Here is a 27,334-nt window from a genome sequence, read left to right on the forward strand (position 1 = left end):
AGGGAAACTCAAAAATTTGAGAAAATAGATAAATCTATTTCCTTATCAATGAGAGATGCCACGTGGCGGGCCTAATGCCCTGCTTTATATGTTTGACAAATTAAATCACCATTTGATGAGTTTTTATGGTCTTCATTATATTCAAATATTACCAGACGTTTTGAGATGATAAGATGTTTGCAAATTTTCATCTATGTATAGTTATGTTTAGATTGAAATATTTGAAAGTGTGGGGGTGTCTTATAATGTTATGCTGCTCGGTTTTGGAAAAATATATATTTGAGAAGTACTATACTTATGGTACTAAATATAGTGAATTTTTGGAGTTGGTTGGTGATGAGGCTAAATGTTGAAGAGACCTCTTAGTGAGTATTCCAATTGGAATAAAACCAACATCTTTTGTGTCTATATATTGTGGTCATCAAGCGACAATAATTGTAGTGAAATATAAATTTTTGAATGGCAAAAATAGACATATGTATTTGAGACATAATGTGTTAAAGCAGCTGCTATGAAATGAAATTAATTATGTAAATTATGTGAAGTCGGAGGTGAATCTGATCAATTCACAGACTATAAGAAATATCGAGGGGAATGGATTTTTAAGTCAATTTGAGAAGATCAACAATGATGGTAACCCAACCTATGTGATTGGAGATCCCATGAATTAGGTTCATATGGGTAATAACAACTCATTAGTTGATCAAGTGTGCACTATAAAATTATATCCCTTCCTATGGTGTGTGAATATAGTGCAATTCTGCAAGGTAAAGTGAGGCTGAGTTATAAACTCTTAATCCATTACTATATCCTTTATAGGTGGTGCATTGCTCTGCAGAATACACTTGATGGGTGGACCTTTATGAGTGTGGAGTGGTGCCGCTTCTATGAAATTGTGACAGATTTCTAGAGCACTCATGAATACCAGGACACACGCATGGCCTCTTAGCGCAAAACCGCGATAACGACAAAGATTGTGCGAGTATAATGTGATAGAATAAGACCCTAGACTTACAAAAGAATTTTTGGTTCATAGTAGTTCTAAACTTTACCAATTATTCTGTGAGTTTAATCTTATTTTATCTAGGTCTGGTTCATAGTTTACGAGACACCAGATTCGACGCATTATACTCTTATGTGAAAACCCAGCAAAACTTCTTATTTCTTTCTATTACTTAATATTCTTTTTAAGATATGTGGGGGATTGTTGTGAAAATATTGAATTTAATATCTCAAAAAGAAGTTTTTAATTCATTATTTTAGCATATATTAATGAGTCATTATTTTACAATATTAATGTGTTTTATCCAAATTGATTATTGTGGTTGAATGATTTCATAATGGTCTAAACGTCATACAATGTCTCTTTGTCAAACTTTGTGTTTGTCAAAGTTAGGTCTAAACGCATACTATTAATATCGTATTAATTGGTTTTTAATATATTACTTAATTAGCCATATTTGATTATTGAAAGGCACTCACGGTCATTGTCCGTTTCTTTGATTTGTCTTAAATGAGTATTACTCATTTATCAATTTAATACATTGAATGGCTATTATTATTATATTACCGTTACTTGGCAATCATCTTTGGGGAATTTATTTGGCTGCAACCATTTGAGTTCTTCTACGATATATATCAGTAGTCATTTTCTTTAGTGTAGTAGAAATACAAAAGCATGTTCTTGCTATATTATGTCATGCTAGGTTTTCTACTTTTGTAAAATCTTTGTTAGATTCTGGCTCCTAGTTTTGTACTAGAAGAGCTTGTTGAATTTTGGGGGATACACTCATACCGGGTGAAATATCCTTAAGGCGAGTTTGCCATTGGCATGCCTCAAGCTACGAAGAATTCTCTACAATTGTTCGTGATCAAGCATTTTCCTCAAGTGTAAAAAAAGTTCCTACAAGTGTTCGTGATAAAGAAAAGTCCCTACACGTGTTCATGAATCATGATGCAGTATTTTCCGTAAGATTTCCAACACTATCTTCAATAGAAGAATATATTGGAATATCAATTATGGGGCTAACATAATCTTTGGTCCGATAATTGGATCTGCATGGGCCATACTCTTAGAGAACTTATTCAAGGTCCATCGACTATGAACGATTCCACCCTTTCAGTGGCAAACATTTTGATCAATAAACATGATATTTTTCACATCTATCCTTTCAATTACCCTAGTTTATTACTCACCCCATTCAAAATACTTGCATTAAAACTTCCTAATTAACCAAAAATGTATACCTATTACTGGAATTGCAATCCTACAAGTTCCTTCAGTGCTAAATCCGCATATTTGTTGTCTCTTGCTGTTTTTAATAGTATACATCTTAAAAACTCTTTCTCTTGCTTTTGGGTCTAGTTAGGTACATGCTATTAGTAAGTTTAAATACTTCATGTGGCTTCTTCTCCTTAACAGGTTGCCTACTTCGTAATCTCTCTTCAAGAGATAAATTATTGCCACCAACACATGCGCCTGCTGTCCAACACCATCGAAATAACTGGCCATGTCTTCCTCACCTGCCCAAAAGCAAAAAACAAAATAAAATAAAATAGGGTACCATTTTAACATTCACCCTTCTCTCGACCAATTTGATCACGACATTCAACAACTTTGCAAGTACAGTAATAGCCGGCTAATAAGAGGTACCATCTCTTCCCAATATCTATTTTTATGCTTCTTATTCTTTGGACCATTTGGAAGAATAGGAATAATAATCTCTTCCGGAACTCTAATGGAATCATTCCTCCTCCATAATTGTCTTTCAAGGCATTGAATATGTTCACTTAGTATCATCAAAATTCTCCAATCCCCCGATGAGAAAAACATATCAATGTCTACCGGAAGACAAATGCCATGGCGGACGAACTCACATCTTTCGAAAAAAATAGAGATCCAATGCTAGGAAAACTTGCATCATTCGAAAAAAGCTTAAGTAACTAAACGCAATCTTAAAACTTGCCGAATTGCGAAACTTTAGTCCATTAAACTATTGTTGCACTTCAAGACACCCCTAAACTTGGCAAAATGGGTTTTAATTCATCCCCGAGCTGCCACGTGGCACAACAAGTGTAGTCACACGCCAACAGGCGCGTGACAGGTGCCACGTTAGCTTTTTTTTTTTTTTTTTTTTAAAAAAAAAGAAAAATCAATTTTGGAAAATTCATAAAAAAAGTATAAAGTTTTAAAATCAGAAAAAACTAATTTTTTTTTTTAAAATGTGGAAAACCCATTTTTTTAAAAATAAATCTGGATTGAATTTTTAATTAAAAAATCTGGAACTTCTTAAATCTTGAAAACTGAGAGACCCGTTATTTAAAAAAAAAAAAAAATCGGAAAATTCATTTTTTTAATTTAAAAACTTGGACTTTTTAACAATCTAGAAAACTAAATAAACTCATTTTTCTAAAAAATAATCTGAAAAATTGAATTTTTGGTTAAAAACCTGGACTTTTTTAAAATGTGGGATACTGATTTTTTTAAGAATAAAGTGGAAAACTGATAATTTTTTCTAGATTTAAAAACTAATCTAATTTTCAGGGATTACTTTTTAAAAAAAAAAGGGTTTTCTACATTTTTAAAAAAAATCAGTTTTTCCAGTTCTTTTTTTAAAGAAGTGTCTTAAAAGAATCATGAAAATCTGGATTTTTAAGGACACTTTTAAAAAAATATCAAGGTTTCATTTTTTATTAAAAAAAAAAAAAACCATTTTTTACAGATATTTTAATTAAAATTGTAGTTTTTCAGTTTTTTTTAAAAAATCAAATATTCCAGATTTAAAATAAATATTTCATTGTTCAAGATTTTTTATTTAAAAAAATCAGTTTTACATTTTTTTTTCAAAACAATTTATCTATGTGGAGGACACATAGGATGAAAATGCCATGTGGCATTAATATTTTACACATGGAGGCCACATAAGCCTGATTTTACGAAATTTGGACCCGCAGTGACTACACTTCGGGTCATTAGCTCAGGGGTGTAATAAAACCCATTTAGCCGAGTTTAGGGGTGTCTTGAAGCCCATCAACAATTTGGGGACTAAAGTTACAAAACGTGCCAAGTTCAGGGGCGTTTTAGTTACTTAAGCCTTCAAAAAAAGCAGAGACCCAATGCTAGGAAAACTTGCATCTTTTGGAAAAGTTAGAGATCCAATGCTAGATAATAGCAACTGGATCTTTGATAATGATCAAAGCGTCCATATTAAAATTTGACCAAAAACTGACATGTGGAACCAAGAAATCTCTCACCACACTTCTATATAGTAAAAATAGTACTATTTCATACTAAAATAATCTAAAAAGTAAGCAAAAACAAAAGAATATGAAGTATGATCTCACTAGAAAGAATAAATGTGTAATATTTTGTAGAAATAGAACAAAAGAAACAAAAAGCCATCTAAGGTCAGACAGAATGAAATTCTGGGCTTCCCTGTTATAAGCCACAAGCCCAACAATAAAGAACGATAAAATGAATAAACAAAAATAAGACAAGATAAATTAAGCCATGTGAAATCTGAAAAGCAAAACAGATTCTCACCATAAATTTGAAGAAGAAAATGTGTCTGCTGCTCTATTTTCCCCCAGTGTCCGCTGCTTCTTTGTGCAAGTGTTACTGTAGCTGTTAAGGGGCTGTTTGGTAAGAGTGTATAAAAATAATACTGAATAAGATATATTAGTAATGTTAAAATTATTTCTTAGTCACTATTTAGTTTAGTGTATTAAGGGTAGTTCTGTCTTTAATTATGCTTATCCATGTATTTATCCTGTGCGCACCCGAAGGATAGCGGCTACGGGTTCCCATGTCATAAAAAAAAAAAGATTCTTGTATTTTTAATAATATGGTTTGCTATGTATAAAAATAGTCCCGAATAGGGTGTTAACTAATAGATGTACTCTTCCGTCTCAGATTATTTATCGTGGTTACTAAAAACAGTTGTTCAAATTATTTGTCGCTTTAAAATTTAAGATACAATTAATTATTTCTTCCCACTTTATCCTAAGTAGAATTGTGTCACTAATAGAGATGACACATAAAATAGAGTAAACATTTCATGGAGAAAGATTATAATTTAGATATAAATAGGGATAAAGCTAGTCAAATTTCTTTCTTAATTAATATTTCTTCGGGTGCGTGTAAACAAAAAAACAACAAATAATTTAAGACGGAGGGAGTATTGATTATATATAGGTTGAAAACACTACCAAACAAGAAACTAAATAATAACAAAGCTAATACTAGTAGTATTATTTTTCTCCAATATCTCCTGCCAAACCACCCCAGCCGTTAACACTTGCAAGAGCAGTTGCCTGGTCACGTGACTAGCGCATGCACAGATATAATTGGGCTGACCCGACCCTTTTGACACTCTTAAGAGCGGGTCATCGTTAGAAAGAGAGTAAAAATGAAGGCTTACAACATAGGCATAGCAACAGTTTCAACATTGAAGACCACCATAAATCGCCCTCGTCTCTTCAATTTCCCAAACCCTCCTACTTCTTCGTCTCCCCTGCTTCCATCCTTCAAAGTCAAAAGATTTTTCTCTATCTTCTCCGTTAAAAAATCGCCGGCGCCGTTAGGTTTTTACGCCACCGGAGTTAGAACGATGGTTGAGGAGTCAGCATTGTCAGTTAAAGTGAAGGAGAACATTGATTTAACGGAAAAGGAGGAGCAGATATTTAAGCGTCTTATTCAAGTAGTGGAGCATTATAATCTCGGAACGCAGCTTCGTGTTGCTGGTGGTTGGGTTCGCGATAAGGTTCTAATCATAATTAATCTTCCTTCCTTTCTTTTGATTGTGTTTTTTTTTTTTTTTTTTTTTTTAGGTTTTGCTGTACACTGCGTCTCTCTGTACCTAACTAGGGGTGGCAAATGGGCGGGTTTCGTTGGATTTGGTTTGGTTGAAAATGGTTTGAACAAAAATGGGTTGGGTTTCAAACCGCCCATACTTCATGCGGTTAAATAAGGGTTGGGTGATAAATGGGTGGGTTGGTTATGAGTTAGCCCATATTATACAAGTGTATTATTATTTCAAGTGTAATGTTTATAATTTTTTTTTCTTTTGTCAAGTTGAATTAATTTTTCCGTATATTCATAATTGATATTATGAAATAGAAATTTCAGGGGTGGGGCAGGGTGGAGGTAAGAGTTTTTTTTCCATTTTTTATAAAAATTTTATAAAAGTAAAATATAAGAAATTGAAATTTGTTTTTTTGGGGGAGGGGGGTGGGTGGGGTGGGGTGGGGGTAAGAATTTTTTTCCATTTTTTATAATTTTTTTATATAAAAGTAAAATATATGAAATTGAAATTTGGTTGGGGGAAGGGGGCGCGGGATGGGGTGGGGGTGGGGGGTAAGAATTTTTTCCATTTTTATAAATTTTTTATAAAAGTAAAATATATGAAATTGTTTTTTTTTTTTTGGGTGGGGGAGGGGGGTTTCGTGGAAGGGGTGGGGTGGTAGGTAAGAAACTTTTTTCCATTTTTTATAAAAGTAAAATATATGAAATTGAAATTTGGTTGGCGGAGGGGGCGCATGGTGGGCTGGGTGGTGTGGGAGGTAAGAAAGAAATTTCTCATTTTCGAAATGAGTTGTTTTTGGGTCTAGTGTGTTCTTATATGGATACTCATATTTTGCCCATATTTTTATGGGTTAAAAAAAAAAAATACTTGAAGTCCATATTTATCCACCTAAAATATGAGTGACCCAACTCACTAAAATGTGGGTTAAATGGGCTAATTTTCTAAATATGGGCTCAAATTGCCACCTCTACACCTAACTAAACTCTCCTAATTTTTTCTTTGATAACCGTGGTGTCCGCGCTAGCTTGCGCTACGTTGTACTTGTCACCTCCCACCAGCATATGGTATAACTCTGTCCACCAAGGGTTTGTCTCTCCTGGGAATTGAACTAAGGCTAAGCGGCCTGGTGGCATTGACTTGAGCCTTGGGGTGCTCCGCTTTCAAGGTCTCGAGTTCGAAACCCGGCCAGGTGCAAACATTTCGAGGGCCGTCGGACCGGGAAACACTGAATTACCCGTGGTGCACTTGCGGGAAACTCCTTGCCAGAGAACTGTGCACCCGGGATTAGTCGGGGCTCAAAGAGACTCGGACACCCGGTGCTTAATCAAAAAAAAACTGTCCTAATTTAACACTCAAATGTTATGACTTTTTACAATCAAATTGTGTTAATGCACATACCTAGTGTAATCCCACAAGTGGGTCTAGGGAGGGTGGTGTGTACACAGACCTTACCCCCTACCTTGTAAAGGTAGAGAGGCCATTTCAAATAGACCCTCGGCTCAAGTAAAGCATAATAAAATCAAGTATGGAAAGGAAAATACAGTAGACATAAATGTAGAAGAGAACAGTAGCAACATCACGTAATATGATAACCGAAACAAAGGAAATAACATGTAATAATAGAATCGAAGAACAGTATAGAATGTGAGTGATAGTAACAATACTGAGGAGCTAATACCTAATTATTTGATACCCAACAGCATTTATTCTGCTTCAATTTATGTGACGCTCTCCATTTTGAATGGCCTTGCATGTTTGATGTAATTCTATTTTCATACACCTTTCACAACTTTAGTTCACAAGTATTAAACCATTCAGGTTTTAACATTTTTTTTTAAATTTCTTTGATCAAATTAATTTTCAATCATCTTTTCTTATAGAGAAAATACATCATTTGACCCCTGAACTTGACATGAAAACTTAGTTTAGCAACTAAACTTAAGTTGTATTTATTTACCCCCCTTAACAACTTTCAAGTTAATTAAATACCTCCCTTAGCGGGTGACATGGCAAGAAAGTGTGATGACTTTCTCAAAAGCGCGTGGAAGGGGAAAAAAACACTAAAAATGATTCCAGCTGTACATATGTCCTCTTCTAATTGGATGACAATTTATTATACTTAATTATACTTTTTTAATATTTTATTTTTCCTTTTTTTATTCTTTTCTCTTTCTTCTTCTTTCTCTCTTTTCTCTTTCTTCTTCTGTCTTCTCTACTTATTTCCTTTTTCTTTCCATCCATGGTAGCTGCACTCATGGCTGATTTTTTCCCCTTTATCATTTTTAATATCATTTTCACATCTCAGTCATAAAAAAAAGAGGATACCCATTAAGAGAATTAGGATGGAACCTTACGGGTATTGAATAAAAATTGGAGAAATTGGGGTTTAGAAACTCAGTAGAGGGAGGCAAGGATGGTGGGAGGGATTTTTTTTTTTTTTTAAAGACGAATTGATGGTAATGATGGTGTTGTGAAGATGGGTGGTGACGGGGTGGCTTAAGGGTGGAGATGGGTTGGTTTTGGGGTGAAGGAGATGGTGGTTTGTTGGTCGGGGTTAATGGGCGATGGTAGCGGTGCAGTGGTGGTGTGACGGAGATCAGTGGGTGAAGGTGGTGGTGGGTCACGGTGACGATGGGGTTTTGGGGGGTGGTCAGACGGTGGGTCAATGATGTGGTGGTTGTTTTCAGGTGGGGTGACGGCGTCGGGCGTGGCAACGAGGGAGGGGGATCGGGGATTGTGAAGGAGGAGGTTGAAACAATGGGGAAGATGACGAGGAGGGGTGGGTTGGGGCGGGGGAAAGAATGAAGAAGAAAGAGAAAAACTAAATAAATAAAAATATTTAATGACGTGGACCAATCACCAGGCGAGTGGTGAACAACACCTAGATCTCAACTGGTCCAGGCCGCTAAGGGGGATATTTAATTAACTTGAAAGTTGTTAAGGGGGGTAAATAAATACAACTTAAGTTTAGTTGCTAAACTAAGTTTTCGTGCCAAGTTTAGGGGTCCCAAGTTCAGGGGTCAAATGATGTCTTTTCTCTTTCTTATACTATGACTAATAAAAATGATATATGTAGTACAATAGATGGTAACCCTTCTGGACCAAAAACACGGAGGGAGTAATATTATCATGGTACTTTAGTGTGAGTACTACAACAACAACAAACCCAGTGTGATCCCACAAGTGGGTTCTTGGTAGGATAGGACATACGCAGACCTTACCCCTTCCTTTGTGAGGTACGGAGGCTGTTTCTGGTAGACGCTCGTCTCAGAAAAGGTACCTGACACAGTAATGTCAAAAAAAAGAGAGAGCAAAATAACAAGATACAAAATACTAGTGGCAATAGATGGTAATAAACATCAAGGAATAGGAAACTATGCGATAGCTGAATATTACTACTAAAGGATAAATAGGAGAGGAGGGGACGTCCCCTCCCTCCCCACACAGAAGGTCAAAAATTACTCTGTAGAATGGGTCAAGTTGAAGATCAAAATCAACTTAGGTCACTGAAAGTGGGACAGATGAATTTCATAATAATGGAAGTTAGTATTACGAAGTGCATGAAAGTATTGCTTAGAGAAGTGGGAGGAGTACAAGAGAAGTGAGACTCTAGATTAAAAAAACAATCAGGTCCCATTCATTTGCTTTATAAATTGTTCAAAACAGATATAGTTACAAATTTAGTGCTCATAGAGGGAGAAGTAAGAAACCTTCTGATGCACCTTTAGTTTTAATATCATATTTCCTGGATTTCCTTTAATTATTTTTGGTTTTTGGGGGGGGGGGGGGGGGGGGTATATCCAGATATGACAGTGTATACTCAACCAAAATAGTTTCAACTTAAGCCATGGAACTCTGCGTATGTGAGCTAAGAATAGCTGGTAAAAGGCTTGAACAAAGGAGGGAGCTTGCAGTTTAACCACCCCCATGGAAAAAATTCATGTGCACAAAACTTGATTTCTGGACTGCTGGTATTTCATCTCCTCATAAGAAGCCCATATAAAATGTTAATTGACTAGTATTACAGAAAGGGTTAGTAAATAGGGCAGACTGAACCAAAATTTCGATTTATGCATATTTATTCTGTACACTTACGTATAATGGAGTGTTTTCTTTAAAATTAACTTTTTCCCCCCTAACAATTATCCCAAAGGAAAAAAAAAAACACATATATTCTTGTCATTTTTCTGATGGGATACAAGAATCTGAATATTTTTATTTTTCCTCCACAGTCTACACCAGGGACATATTCTATAGATATAGGCATGCATGTGTCTGACATAGTAAACCTAGCGATATCATCTTTTATTCACTACCCAGCTATATAAGCCTTGTGTCGTTTCTAGTAACATGAAGTTTGCTATATCATTTACATTTTGAACAAATAAACAGAAAAAATGCACGCCATTGGGCATGTACAATCATCTCTAGATTCTTCATCTCTTCCATCTTGTTATCTGCACCACTCAAAACTATGTAACCTGAGCCTGTCAAGCCTAAACTTGTTCGATTTGTGCTTGAGTTGACTGCTATTTCTCTTTCCGGTAGAAAATTTTGGGAATTGCTTTCGACATGTATCTTGATGACTATTAATGTGGCCCAAGTATTGATAGTCAAGAAATTAAATTTGGTTGTTAATATAAGTTATTTGTCTTTCCATTGCCTTTTTTTCTTTGGCTAATCCGGAGTTCTATTACTGTAGCTTCTAGGTAAAGAGTGCTATGATATTGATATTGCACTAGACAACATGTATGGACGAGAATTCTGTGAGAAGGTGAATGACGACTTATCAGCATCAGGTGAGGAAACCCAAGGAGTTGGTGTAATCCAGTGGTATGTTCCTGCATTCTTTCCTCGTTGAGATGTCTGTTTCCAATTCTTTTCTATTACATTATGGGAGGGGAAGGGGAAGGGGAAGGGGAAGGGGAAGGGGGGCCATTAGAATCAAACCCACATCTATTGTGGAAAACTCCCACCGGTACATTGGACCATAAGTCTTGGTTTTGGTAGATGTTAAGCAACCAAAATAGGGCTAAAAGTTGGTTTGTCTTTGATTCCAACGGCAGACGGATAAATCTGGGGAAAAGTAATTGGCACAAATGAAAAAACAATGAACAAGCATATGAGGTAAATTTTTGTCTCACTAAAATGGAGAGTCAGGCTATATTGTCTCATTTAATGTAAGGCAAATACTTTCAATGAAATAAACTTTAGATTTATGCGTTGGGAAAACTAGTATGTCACAAATGATAGAACCATGATCTAGCATATTACTTAAATTTTTGGTTCTTTGAAATGGGAAGTGAAGTTAGGGTCTATAGAAACGTCTCTACTTCGTTCGTGGAGGTAAGGACTTGTACACTCTACCCTCCCCAGAACCCACATGTGGGATTACACCAGTGTTGTCAAAAGCAAAAAGTGCAAAGCGCTAAAGCCCTATTGGAGCTTTAAGCGCACTTAAAGCGCGGGCTTCACTGAATGAAGATTTAAAAAAATATGTATATATGTAATATTTAGAGAACATAATAGACATAAATGATAAATAGATATTGCTTATAATTAAGTCTAAGTTCATCAAATCATCAACTTAAGTCTTAATATGGAAAGATAAACCCAATATATTTCTACTTCTAATCACTAAAATAATATTCCTCAATAGGGTGATCCTCATTGGTATCACCAGAACTATAGCCTCCAATCTCTTCTTCCCCTGACTCATCAGAAACAATCTCTTCTCTATGTCAAGAGACTCAACACGTGGAGCTTGGGAGCTTGAGACATTAGTTATCGTAACTCCTGACTATCTCTTCTGTCGCCTTGTGTATGTCAAGACGTCCTCACTACCCGACGCTCTTGCAACATCACCCCAAGTCAAGCTATCATCACCAAACACCAACTCATCTTCTGCTTCCACATTAATGCCCATCTTCCCAACCAACCACTCATTACTATGGTCAATGTTATCCGAAGAGATTGGATCAATAACACTCCGCAAGTCATAAAGGGCTTTTAAAGCTCGATTGTACTTGACATACACTAGATCGTTCAATCTTTGATGCTCCAGTCTGTTCCTTTTTTTTGGTATGGATCTGTTGCATGAATTATTTTAATGTTAGTAATTTAGTCTAATTGATTAACTATGCAAAGAAAATGAATAAATAAGAAGTATACCACTACGAGTACTTACATGCTCAATAAGCTCCAATTACGCTCGCACCCAGCAGCACTAGCCGTTAAACCAAAAATTCTAATAGCTAATTTTTGGAGATGAGGAGCCGAATTACCATATAAATTCCACCATTCAACTGTAAAAAGTGTTATGTTTACAATCATTATTTCTAAGTTAATGTAAGTATGTAACTATGTAAGTATTAAATAAAAATTTAAACATAAACTAATAAAAATTTAAACATAAACTAATAATTAGCAATTTCAAGGTTAATATTTTCACATATCAGGAGATCTTGTTGTTCTAGATCTTTTTGCAATCGGAAGGCCAAGTTGTTGTTCAGCTTTAGTGTACAGTGGTATCTCCGACATAATCTTGTCTTGTACTTCAGTGCTTGGAACCAATTTTTCAATACAAGCATACAACCCATCTGTTACTTCTGTACAATTTTCAATAGCTGGATTTTGATAGAAGAACTCTGGATTTAGATAATGTCCAGCTGCATGTAATGGATGATGCAATTGGCATTGCCATCTTTCATCAATAATCTTAAAAGATATCTTTGTACTTTGCAATATTCCCTTCAAATGCCTTTGCAATAGCCTCCTTAGTTCTATCCATGGCTTCATAAATGTACCCCATTGCGGGTTTTTTCACATTATCTGCTAATCGCAACACTTTAACAAGAGGCCCCATGATTTTCAATATATACACAGCCTGATTCCAGAATGTTGTCATCAAGACGGTATGAGCTACACATTTTCCCTTTGGTAACTTAGACCATCTACTAATCACCCATTTGTCAATTGTAAACATTGCTCGCAAATTAGTTTTTTGACAATGCAACCGTTGCAAAGTCAGAAAACTTTTTGCAAATCGAGTAATCCCACATTTCACCAACTCATTATTTTTTGTGAAATCTCTCATCATATTTAAGACTCCTGAGTGCCCATAAATGAAACCGACAAGGGCAATTTCTCTTTGAAGGGTCTTCTTAATGTTTGGAATCTTCCTGATGTCTTCTAACATAAGATCTGTACAATGGGCTGCACATGGCGTCCAATATATGTGCCTTCTTTTCTCTGTAAGAGCTGACCTGTAGAAATAAAAGTAGACATGTTAACAATTAGACATCAGAACTTTGATCGATATTAGAAAGTAAAACATAAAACTTAAACATTTAAAACAATAAATTCTTACCAGCCAACACAAAGTTGCTACCATTATCACTTATACCTGAACCACATTCTGCTCTCCAATGCGGTCCACGTAGCTATCAAGCAATTCACATAATTTCTCTCCAGTCTTAACAAATGAGGAAGCATCTATCGACTCCATGAACACTGTTCCATACAGAGAATTCACCAAAAAGTTTATCAAGGTTCTTTGTTTTCTATCTGACCATCCATCCGCCATAATGGAACATCCATACTTCAGCCGTAATAAATTAGACTAAATTACTAACATTAAAATAATTCATGCGACAGATCCATACTAAGAAAAGGAACAGACTGGAGCATCAAAGATTGAATAATCTAGTGTATGTCAAGTACAATCGAGCTTTAAAAGCCCGTTATGACTTGCGGAGTGTTATTGATCCAATCTCTTCGGATAACATTGACCATAGTAAAGAGTGGTTGGTTTGGAAGATGGGCGTTAATGTGGAAGCAGAAGATGAGTTGGTGTTTGGTGATGGTAGCTTGACTTGGGGTGATGTTGCAAGAGTGTCGAGTAGTGAGGACGTCTTGACATACAAAAGAGACAGTCAGGAGTTACGACAACTAATGCCTCAAGCTCCCGAGCTCCACGTGTTGAGTCTCTTGACATAGAAGAAGAGATTATTTTTGATGAGTCAGGGGAATAAGAGATTGGAGGCTATAGTTCTGGTGATACCAATGAGGATCATCCTATTGAGGAATATTATTTGTGATTAGAAGTAGAAATATATTGGGTTTTATCTTTCCATACTAAGACTTAAGTTGATGATTTGGTGAACTTAGACTTAATTATAAGCAATATATATTTATCATTTATGTCTATTATGTTCTCTAAATATTACATATATATGTATTTTTTTAAAATCTTCATAGTGCGCTTTTTTTTTAGTGAAGCCCGTGCTTTAAGTGCGCTTTGCGCTTAAAGCTCCAACAACGCTTTTTTGCGCTTTTCGCTTTTGACAGCACTGATTGTAGTGAGGGTACAAATCCTAGCAGATACACAAAACACTAGGTGGTTTCTTCCCATTTGCCTAAACCTTGGTGAACAAAGTTATCTGGTACCTATAATGGGGGGAGCTAGCAGGTATCGGGTGGAATAGTCGATGTCCAAGCAAGGTGGCACCAACACCACACTTATTGCAAAAAAAGATAGTAATGTAGTGTAGGACATACATTGTGTTGTTGAGAACCATTGCCAAGTTTTGTCAAGGAGGAAAAGTTGTTGAGCTTTTCTGTTGATAAGGGATCAATTAATTAAGGGAAAAGGGTCAAAAATACCCCTCTGCTTTGTTTAAATGGCTTAAAATATCCTACGTTACAATTTTGGATCATTTCTGCCCCTGCTGTGATGAAAGTTAACACATATACCCTTCATTTGATGGAAATCCCCAAATTGATTCAAATAAGCCGATTTCAATTGACATTACCGATTTTAACCCGATCCGATCCGACCCATCATCATTATTGAACACTGTGCATCTCCATTCTCCTGCTGTTGCCCGAGTTTTTCCATCACTATTTTATATGTTAAAGGGGTGTGCTTGAAACATATTGAATTGGCAACCCATTTGAAATACTCTAAAGCAGTTGAAATATGTTCTTCATATTTTAGTCTCTTCAATACATCAGATTCCTTGAGCACAACTGGGTTTTTACTATTTTGGCCATTAAGTTAATCAACATTGAAACATGGGTTTACATTGAGGATTAAAGGAACAGACTTTTTGTGGACTTTCAACAGCAAAGAACATCCTTCTTTCAACTACATAGTACAATCAAAGACACAATTTTTATCAAGTTACATGCAAGAAGAACTCAAAAGAGGAATTAAGCAGCAACTGGATATTGAAAAAGAATCCAAGTGACTCAAATCAGGTTTTCAAAACCACAACATGAACTTATAATAAAGGAATCAGTTGGGGAATAATCAGAAGGGGAGCCTTGGCGTAACTGGTAAAGTTGCTGCCATGTGACTAGGAGGTCACGGGTTCGAGCCGTGGAAACAGCCTCTTGCAGAAATGCAAGGTAAGGCTGTGTACAATATACCCTTGTGGTCCGGCCCTTCCCAGGACCCCGCGCATAGCGGGAGCTTAGTGTACCGGGCTGCCCTTTTTATTTGGGGAATAATCAGGAGAGTAATTTATTGATAGAGAACTGGGCAAAGTAGAAGAAAGAGAGAAGAAGTTTGTGGGTACAAGGAAGAAGAACACTGATTTGATGGGTCGGGTTGAAATCGCTAACTTCAATTGAAGTCGGGTTATTTGAATCAATTTGGGGATTTCCGTCAACTGAAGGGTATATTTGTTAACTTTCATAACGGCAGGGGCATAAATGATCCAAAATTGTAACGGAGGATATTTTTAGCCATTAAAACAAAGTAGAGGGGTATTTTTGACCCTTTTCCCATTAATTAAACCGTGGCTTGAGAAATAGATACGACTCTAGTGCAGCTGGGTTGCTTTTTTGTAGTCCTCGTTTGTGTTCAGTGAAAGATCTTGTAGTAAAGATCTAGCTAAAAAAATCTGGGCAATAGATTAAAGTAAAGCTCTTTTTGCAGGTCTGTGCCTTATGAGTGGAGTTTGGGACTTGAGGCTAATATTGGTTTTCTACATATAAAAAAAGAAGAAGAAGCAAGTTCTTAGTTCTGGTGGTAAAAAAGAAAAAGGCGATAATTCTAATTTTCTGTGCTATAAGTGTTCTAGGATCTTCTATCCTACTAGAGTACTCTTAAGATCTTAGGGGTCGTTGGGTAGGTAGCCAAAATTATCCCGGGACTAATTTATCCCATATCTTGGGATTATTTTATACCATCTAAAAGATGGTATAAAATAATCCCAGGATAAGTGGGATAAGAAGGGATATCCCATCTTTTAAGTTGGGATGCATTTTATACCTTGTTTGGTACAAGGTATAAATTTATCCCAGGATAAATTTATACCTTCTACCAAACATGGTACAAAAAATTAGTGCTGGGATATCCCAGCTTATACCATGCACCAAATGACCCCTTACGGTTATCTATCTTGATTGTGATCCACCACTTTCTCATATTTGTTGATGTGTAGAGTAGTTTTTGTCTAATTAAATACCGTTCTTTAATTTTTACAGCAATCCCGATCAGTCAAAGCACCTGGAAACAGCAAGAATGCGCCTTTTTGACGTATGGATTGATTTCGTCAACTTGAGAGCAGAAGACTACAGCGAGAACAGTCGTATTCCAACAATGGTATGTAAACGTAAATTGGTAATCAAATTTATATCTTCTCTTTGGTGTTTAAATTTGTTTATTTTAATGTAAATGTCAGGGATGAAAGGCTACGTAGATTCCACCAAACCTAGATATGAAAAATTAACAAAAGTAATCGAAGTAGTTAATTACCAATATCTGAATTTTTCGAACTATTAATTTATTTTATTCTTTAGTAGGACCTTTCCCTACCTTTGGGATTACACTGGGTTTATTGTTGTTGTTGTACTAGGACCTTTCTTTATGAATAATCAACCATGGTTGCAATAATATGAAGTCTTCATAATAGTTACCCATTGATATCTGTTATATTAGATTTCTTAACGTTATGTAATGTTGTCATCCTAACTATTATATCAAAAAAGGTAAATGTCAAAGTTTTAACACTCATGTGCATGTGTTTAATGTACCACGGATTCTAGTTTCTTCATTTAAAAATTTCTCATCTGTTGTTCCTTAGAAATTTGGCACTGCAAAACAGGATGCAGATCGCAGGGATTTGACCATTAATAGGTACTTTGTTATATCATCACTTTTTGGCACCTTTTTTTATTTTTATTCTTGCCACACCTTCACACTTGTAGGCAGCAACTTGGTTTAATTTATCTATTTCCCCTTCATCCAAGCCCAAACAACAAAAAAGAGTAAATGAGGAAAAATAAAAGCACCTCGGTCATGTCAGCTTAAGAGCACAAACTCCATAGGAAGCTTCTCAGTTTCTTTTTCATCTTCCTTTTTTCTAATTTTGTATATGTATTCATTTTCTTGGCATCTTTTTGGGTTTTTTTATTTTATCTAGGCGCGGGGGGGGGGGGGGGGAGGGGGTTGTTGTTGTATCATTTATTTTAGTTTGGAGAATCGTGCCTTTGGATGCATTACTGTATTTGTCTAATTATGTTTCAGGTTAGCTTTTTGTTTCCAAAAGATAAACTATGAGTTGCCTTGTTTAATCAGTCAATCCTTCACTAAAAATTATGTTTACAGCTTGTTTTACAACATTAACACCAGATCAGTCGAAGATTTTACAAAAAGAGGTAAGCATGAGCTCTGTTTCTTTTGTCCAGACTCAGTAAAGCGTACTAAGAAAGATAGGTTAAATTACAAGTGTCTGACTAATTAATTGACTTCGTGTTTCTCAGGCATTGCAGATCTGAAGTCTGGAAAAATTGTCACCCCACTACCTCCAAAGCAGACCTTTTTGGATGATCCCCTAAGAGTCCTTCGAGCTATTCGTTTCGGTAATGCAATAGACAATCTCTCATTTGTCCCCTCTTCTTATGACATTCTTGTTTATCCTATATCTGGCATAGATGTCGACTGTTACTGTTGACATTATGATATTGGATGATTTGCATCCTGCGGAGTTTCAAGTGTGGATTTATAATCCATTGAGTTATAGTTAAAACTTTAAACAAGTGGATCTCTTTGTACACAGAGCTCAAGTGTGGATAATAGAAGAACTCTAGCCATCCCAGTCAAATTCAAGAGTGAGACCTTCTCCATGTTCAACCATGACTTTTTACAGGCTCAGGAATATCATCCCCAAATTAAACAATGTTTATGAATAAACTCTAAATTCTAACTTTTGCACAAAAACATATTAGAGTTTGGTTTTGGTGTGTGTACAGTATTATGGATTTTTATACTGTTAGATTCAATATGTGATAATATAGCACCCAAATCAATGTGAGGTTGATCAGTAGGTATTTCTTCGAGATCATAAGCAAATTGAATAATTCTAAGCATTTTGTTGATTGAGCTAAGTGGGGCATTTAAAGTGGGATTAGTTTTATTTATTTATTATTATTATTTTTAATTTTTTTTAATTTTTTTAGGAAATCCTATCCTTGCCTTTCAAAATTACTTATAGAAGTAAAGCATAAGATGAGGAATTTCTCAGAGTGAGAACTAAATTGTGTTGATTGCTGGCGGGATAAGAGTAGATTTACGTTCCGCTATACAAGTGGTGTACAGAAAGCAGAGAACCTACACCAATATACTGTTCTCAACAAAGAACACAGCCAAAACTGATTGGAAACAGAAACAAGCCTTACCTGTACAGATCATTTTCTACCCCTCAAAGGCTCTCTTATTCCTTTTCCTATAAGTACCCCTACCCACCTTCTTAAGGTATAAATGAATCTCTTGAATCTCCTTAACTTGCCTGCTTGTATAAACTCTTATATGTGTGAATTTTGGTTCTTCCTCCGCTTGAGTTGGATCACTGGAGCCTAGTTTGTCGTCATTTTGTAAACCTCTAGTATTTCTTCCTAGAGAAATAACTTCATTCCCAGCTATGTTTTAAAAGGTACTCCATTTTGGCCCATTCCATGTGACATTATTACATTTTGTGGAGTCAAACTTTTTTAATCTTTGCTGCAATTGTTGATATTTTTTTGTTAAAATGTTTATGTATTAACTATTACTACTTATAATACTTCTTTGTAGTTTCCAAATATATAAGTTTTTTCTAAAAATCTGAAGAAGAATCTATTATGTCCATATGCATACTGAATATTAGGTGTTTTAACCCTTGTATGATGGAATCCTTAACATAAAATGGGATGGAGGGAGTACACTTTCTTGATTCTTTTTCCCTTTAGCAATTACACTTGGAGGTTAAGTTAGAATTAGATCTTACAGCACTCTAGTTAGTATTATATAATTTACCTCGCACCTCTTGGGAAGGGGAAAAAGCAAAACTTTTTGAACCAAGCCAGAAGTTGCTGTCAATTTTTTTCTTGAGACTGGTAACATTTTATTCATAGAATCACTAAGGCTGTGCAAGCCTATTTTACAGATTACAAGAGCCCTAGCAGATCTACCAAAGATTCTGTATCTTCTACCTGACTTTCTTTACACCAAAAATAAAATAAGCGAACACAATTCATCTTAAATTCCCAAAAAGGCTTGTGCTTATCTTAAAAAATTCTTTGTTCCTTTCCTTCCATACTGGCCACCATATGCAAGCAAGTACTAGACTCCACCCTGATTTCCGCCTCACAATGCCACCATTGTTGTTCCAACACTCCAGAAGCTCTACAGTGGTTGCTGGCATGGTCCAGTTCATTCCAACCAAGCTCAAAAAGAGTTGCCACAATTGTGTTTTAAGAGCACAGTGAATAAAAAGATGGTTGTTTTCCAAAGCTCTGTCACGCAATATACATCTTGAACATAACCGAAAGCCCCTCCTTTGCAACCTCTCTTGAGTAAGGCAAGCTCTTCTTGCCACACCAGCCATGAGAAACAGATGACCTTGGGAGGAGCTTTTACTTTCCAAATCTCCTTCCATGGCCATCTATTTGTTTGCTGTCTTGAGAATAGAAGTTTTGAATAAGCAGATTTTACTTTAAAGATCCCTTTGCTACAGTTCTTCCAGATTAAAGTATCATCATGCTCCTTCAGTCTTTTAAATCCCTCCAAGGTTCCAAAGAAATCAGCAACTGTCCCCAAGTTCCCAGTCATTGAGTCCTCTCCTGAATATGATGTTCCATCCATGCTGCCCCCATGCTTCTTCAAGTTTCATTTCTGGCATTGTAGCTGCTATCAAAATTGGAATCATAATCATATATTAGAGTTACGGTAACATGGAGAAGCATGGTCAAAGAAATGGAGGGTTCCAATTCTTAGTGATTGAAGAGGAGTTTCTCTGGTCTATATGCATATTTTACGTGTCTACATGTCTATTTAGTAGACTTGAGTCAAATATGATGGTGAACTTCGTCGTATCTCCTTTAATCACTTTAGGTTTCAATATAGCTGGTTGGGACATTCATTTTTTAGGGCCCTTGCCAAGTGATATTTTTCTTCGTTCAGTGAACTTTGCTGTGCTGTTCGCTAGATGTCACTCATGTTCTCCATATGATTTGGTGATTTTAGGGGCAAGGTTTGGGTTTATATTAGATGAAGAACTAAAGAAGGCAGCTGCAGATGAGGATGTGAGGGTTGCTATTGCTGATAAAATTAGCAGAGAACGCATAGGACATGAAGTATGTTTATCTAATCTCTAAGTGAAGGTTTACATGATTGAGATTGATTTTGAGCTCTAGATGGTCTGACTCTTAGAAGGATATCTTTAATGCCCATTGCAAAAGGTTGCCGTCTGCTTCTAATTTTCATCTCACTTTTTTCTATTTTACAGATTGATCTTATGATGTCTGGCGATCAACCAGTCAAAGCAATGACTTATATTGCTGACTTGAAATTATTTTCGGCTGTATTTAGTCTTCCTTCTGATTTTGAACCGTCAATTCCTGATGGATGTGATAGGTATTGTTTGCTGTCCTACATCTTCTTTGTTTTTGAGAAATCATTGGCTGTGCTTGTTAGTTGCTCCTTACAAAAAGAATGTGTACGTTGCTGTATTATTCATATGGACCAAATATCCGACAAGCTTAAAAAGTGACGTCAACAGCCTAGTTCATTCACTGTTCCCTATACGGGACGTTATTGTCCAGGGAGAAGGTTGGTAGTAGAAGTAACAGGATGATCTTGTTTGCTTTAGCGACAGAAATATAGAATCCGATTGCTTGATAACTAGGGATAGGGTAGAAGGAATATTATTTAAACTGGACGTTATTGTCTAGGGAGAAGGGTGGTAGTAGAAGTAAGACATGATCTTGTTTGCTTTTGGTGATGGAAATATGATTTCAATTTCTTGGAACCTATGGTGCTTGGACTCTTCAGAAATGTCGACGGGTGCGTGCGGGATTATCCAAAAGTAGAGCATTTTTGGACAATCCGACACAAGTGCGGCAACATTTTGGAGACTCCAAGCAACATAGCTTGGAGCTAAATATGTGGGAAAACTAATAGCAAGAAGTTCTGAACATTCTGCTAGATGGTTTCGCTTGTTCAAATCCAGGCTGTTGAGCTAGATCATTTCTAATTGCTTTCAGCAGTGTCATCTGTTTTCATTTTTAGTTTTGTTGGAGACACCCGATCATGTTCACATAGAATAATTGAATTCCTGTGCTCGAACCAAGCCAGCTTCGGTTGGATCTCTGGTTTTTCTGTGAAATGCAGTTTCTATATTCTCAGTTGTTTCTTCATCCAAACCTAAGTTGAAGTATTTCTTCCTCCAAACCTAAGTTGATGTATTTCTTCCTCCAAACCTAAGTTGAAGTATCTTAAAAGTAATTTCCTTGAATGTTAAAGGTGGTCACTTTTAGATTTTAGCTAGGGGAATACTGTAAATATGAATGTGTTTGGTGTATATATGGAGAGTTAATTGAGTATCATTGGCATCTCCACTGAGGTCTGCTTTGCTCTTATGAACGAGTCATTCCTGATGTATATTGTCCTTTAGACTTTTAGTGCAGTCGACTTTTTAGTCATACCATAGTCTTTTTATAGATGATTTTCACCATTTCAATTCATATTTTGTATGAACAAGGTGCCTGCTCCTATTGCCCATGACCTCTGAAAGGTTATCTTTTTGTTTCCCTCTGATCTCTGCTTAGTTAAGGATTTGAGTCACACTGCATGCTGTTCCTACTTCTTTTCTTCTGCTGAATCTATTTTCTTTTGTGCACTTAAATTACTGCCATCTAGTTCCCTCTTTTCTCCCTACTTGTTGCTTCTAGCCAGGAGCTGGCGATCTCTTGACCGGAGTTCGTAGTTGAACAGGCTATTCATCTTCCATTACAATTGATACTGGTGACATTTTTCTCTCTAGTAGAGTCCTCGCATCTCAGATCAAATCCATGCCTTTTCTCTGATGAAAGTATGAGTGCTATTTTCATCCAGTCATACATTTAGTGAAGGCAAGAATTCCAATTCCCAAAATTCATTCAGGAGTTGTGATCAGAGGCTTTACCAAAATGCAAGAACTGAAATTTTCTTCTCTTTAGTAATGCCGTATTGGCGTCTTGTTTCTTTCCGTTTTCTCCAATTCGGGTATATATGCCTTGATGTGGTGTTCATCCTATTTCTTTTGGCCACATTATCATGGACTATGTCTTTTTCAAGTTTTATTGGCCTCCGTGGCCCCTCCACAAATGGAGAAAGAGCCGAACTGAGAACTAGCTTACATATTAGGTATATTTAGGTCTGTTTTGTTGTTTGTTCTTTTACTGGTTTTTTTATATAATTATCTAATTCTTGCTCTTTAATGGTTGTTACCGCTTACATGTTAATCACTTGCGACTTTTACAGGCTGTGTGTTGCTTGCTTGGATTCAGCTTGGGAACTTTTAAACCTAATTGGACGCTCCTCATTTTCCGTAAGTGTTGCTTCATCATCATTATTCTAGCTGAATTTGTTATCTGTATATGAAATGACAACCGGGTTAAAAATATGAAATCCTTACAAGTTGCATATCCTATTCAAGGATCTAATGCATAGCAGAAGTGCTCGATATTTTTATGTCTTGTTCATTAGTACGGAGGTCGTTCTTTAACTTCTGATCTCATGTTTTTGGCAGTTTTCTCCTCCTCTTCTCACCTTATAAAGGAATGTTTGGTTTGTGACATATGCTCTTGAGTTTTTTTTTTTAGTTGGTGTGTGTGCGCGCGTGTGTGTGTGAGAGAGAGAGACTGTAACTCTTATTTTTCTGTCATTTATGGCATCAGTGTTTTGGATTTATTTAAAGTAAGTTTTCATTTTTCTTTTTGCTTCTGTTTAAATTTTGGTAGGGGTAAATGAAAAGAGAATCCATTGGTCAAATTCTAAGTGGTGTAAAGTGAAATTGCAATCTATTATACACTGCAACTTTAATGCTAACCATTTTCAAAAACTCTTGCGTTGATATTCGATTATGTCTTTTAAATCAGTGGATCTCTAACTTTGATATTTTGTCCACATTAGTGGTGTATCATTAATTGGGAGATAATAGTGATAAAATTCCTGATACTCACGAACTTGCTGCGCTGCGTCAGATGTCAAATGGCTTATGTGGATAGGCTAATTAAGAACTAACCTTTTCATATCTATTTTTGGTTGTAGGATGATCAAAGGAGACTTTGCCTGTATGCTGCTTTATTTTTGCCATTCAGAGAGACCATTTATAAAGATACCAAAGCCAAAAAGGTAGAACTCTGGGCCATCAAAGAGTCCATGCAGGCAGTTGTGTTTGCATTGGTCGATTCTATTCTGTTTTTTTAATCTGGCTTGAACAGTTATGATTCCATTCCATCTAGGATGTGTTTTTTCTAGTAGAAATTTTGTTTCTACGCAGAAGAAAAAGCACGGCCTAAAGATGCTAATTTTTATGTAGTTGTAACCTCTTTTCTGTAAATTTGATAATGTCTGCACATGTTGAGGATTTGGGATTTTTTTTTTTTTTTTTTACAAAAATACTAACTTTGGCTGACGCTTATCAGATTCCAGTTGTCAATTATATTTTTCGCAATTCTCTCAAGTTGAAGGCCAGTGATGCGGAAATAGTGAGTGATTCTTGACGTGACTGTTCCATCCATTTAAGTGAACCTTGAATATTAAGCCTAGTTTTCTTGTCAGTATCTACCACAAGAAATGTGATTTTTTATTAACCATTTGCAGGTCATAAGCTTGCATACTGTAATTAAGAAGTTTGTCACCTTGATTCCATTACTTGTTTCTAAAGAAGATATCCCAGTTCTTGAAGTTGATTGGAAAAGAGATACCATTGAGGTTCCAATTGCTTCAAAACTTAGAATATTGACTGGTAACAATATCTTTCTTCTGCAAGACTAAGTGCTCTACCTGTTAGTGTCACCTTGCAAATTGATGGTTAATATTTGTTCACAAACAGGTTTGCTACTGCGAGAAATTAAAGAATTTTGGCGCGTTGCTCTTCTTCTATCTATGCAGTTATATCCTGTTGACATTGTGTCCTGTACAAGTTTCTCAAATGAGGACTTTGAACTGGACAAGAGAAACGGATTATTCAAGGCGGTAGAGAACGCAGTAAGAACACTAGGTATTGTCATTTGTCCTCTGTGCTTCTAGCTTTTGTGTTCCCCTTGCGATTGTGGAGCTGGACAAATTAATCATCTCACATAGCTACTGAGCATGAACTTTTAGGATACTTGAGATTACAATGGTAACAGGAGGTAGAGTGAGGCTGTTCCTGCTCATTGCTCTGTTTCCCCTTAAACACTTATCTTCAGTGTTGGCCCCCCACCCCCTCCAAAAAAAAAAAAAAAAAAAAAAAAAAAAATCACAAAGTCAGCCATAAAAAATAAAATAACCTGACAAGTGAGGGATGGCTCAGTGGTAAAGCACCTCCACCCACGACCGGTAGGTCCTGGGTTCGAGTCACACCGAGTGTAAGTGTAAAACACTATAAATCCTCCTAAATGGGTGGGGAAAAAAAAAAAAAAAAAAAAAAAAACCTAGCCTTGTACAAGGTCCTTTGCTTATATCCCATATTCGAAGTCTCTCCTCACTTTCACACTTAATTAGTGTATTGCTGTTTCAATATAAAGTTAGACATGCATTTGGTTGGCAAAGTTCTTCAATGAATGGTGGATTATCATGGAGTAGGACTCCACCAAAATGCTCCACTAGAGAGTTATATAACAACAGTAACATTTACATGCATCGTGTGTGTGCAATGTGCATGTTGCATTTTTTAGAAACCACATATTTAATGGAATTGTAGATATTTGTAACCTATGAGCTTACCTTAAATTCCAGGTCTGGAGAAGATTTGGGAAACAAAACCACTGGTTAATGGAAAGGAAATTATGAACATTTTGCAGATTAAAAGTGGAGGGCCAGTTGTTAGAGAATGGGTATATGCCAATATTACTCTCTTCTTAGCCAGTGGTTAATTGGTTTGAAGTATTTACTAATCGTTTAATTTTCCTCTGCAGCAACAAAAATTGTTGGAGTGGCAGCTCGCACATCCTTCTGGTACTGCTGAAGAATGCCTTGATTGGATGAAGCAAGCACAATCAAAACGTGCAAGAACCGAATAGTTTTCTACTAGCTCTTTTTTTTTTTTTTGGTTTGGTGGGGGGTATTGTGTAGCTGGTCTTTCACTAGACGGAAGAGAAGATACAGGCTGTGGGATGTTGCTCCGCTAGCCCTTATATGGGTCGTATGGAGAGAGAGTAGGAGAGCACTTGATAGAATAGAAAAGGATTTTTTTCATATTCCTCTTATCCCTTATTTCCTTTTGGTGCACCCATGAGGTTTTGGTAGGTATAGAAGATTGGGAGTCAATTCTCGAAAATCATATCATTTTGTAAGGTTTTCTTTTTGTTGGTATACTCCTTATATACGCGTGCTTTTTTGCCCACTGTTAATAACATCTTATCTATTTGATTTTAAAAAATTGAAGTCCAATCCACATTAAGTGTTTCCTGCTCCCAATTTTATTTTTCTTGGTAGTGTGCATATACCAATTGTTAATAGCCAGTTTAGAGTAGAGATTTTCCGCATTCTCCTGTCAGTTGGCCAATAATTGATATTGGCTTACACCAATTTACCCCTTCATATACCTTAAAGAGTAGCTGAAGAGGATAAGGGAAAGGAAAAGTAGTCACCCCATACCAGGCACTGCCAGTGATTTGTATAGCATCTAATATATGGAACCTTGAGTAGTACGGGAATGAAATGAAATTGGTGATGCCTCTGCGAAAATGTTTTCTATTTTCCGATTTTAGCTGTACTGTTTTTAAGTATGCAAGTAGTCTTTGAAGGTAGATAGGCGCAGTGATGGTCGGGGTTGTATTCCCTTCTAAAGCAATGACTGTAGAGATAGATACAGTAGGGCAGTTTGGATCTTCTTGAAGCACATCAGAACTAAAGTTTACCGGACAAGCTCCCGGTTTTGTTGATGAACTAGTTTTACTAGCAGCCGTTTCATTGGAGGTTTGTCTCCGTAAAAGAAGCTTTACCAACCTGGCTTTTTATGTATTCCGGAGTTGAATGCCTTGGAAACCCAATAGAGTACTAGTGTCGGATTCATCTAAACTCACTACTTTCATCGCTAAACATAAATTTATGTGTATGCATGTGATTATCAATTTTAGTTGGTTTTTAATAGATTCTGCGCGTGCGTGCACGCACAGACATACACTCTCAATTGGGACATATTACTATATTATCCGTTTTAATTTTCAGGAAAATCTACTTCCTTTTAGATTTCCACAACTAGCGTGTTCTACAGCATTCATGCATTGATAATCTTTTTAACTACCAGGACCTCCTCAAGGACAGCTACTAATCAGCATTTTCACATTATCCAAAATTACCTTTGGTTAATGGTATGTCATTAGACACATTATCCTTTATAGACCAGTTTGCTTTCAGCCGAGAATTTGAAATGTAATAAGTACTCAGTGTTGTTAAAGGCGAAATGCTTAGAAAGGCTTCTTCTATGAGGGCTTTAAGTGTATAGCACAATTTAAATGTCGGGTTTAGCTAAAAAAGGCGCAACGAAGAAAAAAGTAAAAATATATATGTAATAGAAGGAAAAAGTAACTACTTCTTTCATAATTATTTGATTAACAATTAAAAAATCTTTTTGCGGATCATATTTCTGGTGTTCAGGCCTTAAGCGTGCCTCAACTAAGCCTTTTGACAAGAGAGTGAAGTACCATTTGTAGTCAATTAGCCCGTCTTTATGAGTGTTGTCATCAGAGGGGCCAATATCTATTGATTTCACGTTGAGAGCCAAAAATTAATTTAGATGCAATCATAAGACATTTTGGAAGAGCAAAGATTAGTGGCTTAACAATGTCAATTTAACTAAAAGGTATATACTTTCTCACAAAGAATCCTACTATGGAATTGCTCCTTTGCAATAAATTTCGCCTCTTTCTCACAACCATATTCCTATTCCTGTTCCTATTATTTTGAAATGGCAGTTAAGATGAAGCACACATGCTAAAAGTCGTTGTACAAGAAGCAACAAAAGTTATATTCTTGATTCCAACACGTGCACTGATTCACATGTACTTTATAT

The 27,334-nt window shown here is 36.2% G+C and overlaps 1 protein-coding gene across 1 annotated transcript; it reads left to right on the top strand.

Moving 5' to 3' along the window:
* Nucleotides 1-5,379: 5,379 nt before the first annotated feature.
* On the top strand, nt 5,380-25,714 carry LOC132034209 (tRNA nucleotidyltransferase cca2). Its single transcript, XM_059424492.1, has 15 exons — nt 5,380-5,762; nt 10,507-10,637; nt 16,299-16,416; nt 16,898-16,950; nt 17,422-17,471; nt 17,577-17,675; nt 20,317-20,426; nt 20,579-20,706; nt 22,594-22,660; nt 23,383-23,466; nt 23,760-23,822; nt 23,938-24,082; nt 24,170-24,337; nt 25,057-25,154; nt 25,236-25,714. The coding sequence occupies exons 1-15, from the start codon at nt 5,409-5,411 to the stop codon at nt 25,338-25,340; spliced, it is 1,773 nt and encodes a 590-aa protein (XP_059280475.1). The 5' UTR covers nt 5,380-5,408; the 3' UTR covers nt 25,341-25,714.
* Nucleotides 25,715-27,334: the final 1,620 nt, after the last annotated feature.

This window comes from Lycium ferocissimum, chromosome 10 (genome assembly GCF_029784015.1).
Source record: "Lycium ferocissimum isolate CSIRO_LF1 chromosome 10, AGI_CSIRO_Lferr_CH_V1, whole genome shotgun sequence".
Classification (NCBI taxonomy): Eukaryota; Viridiplantae; Streptophyta; class Magnoliopsida; order Solanales; family Solanaceae; genus Lycium; species Lycium ferocissimum.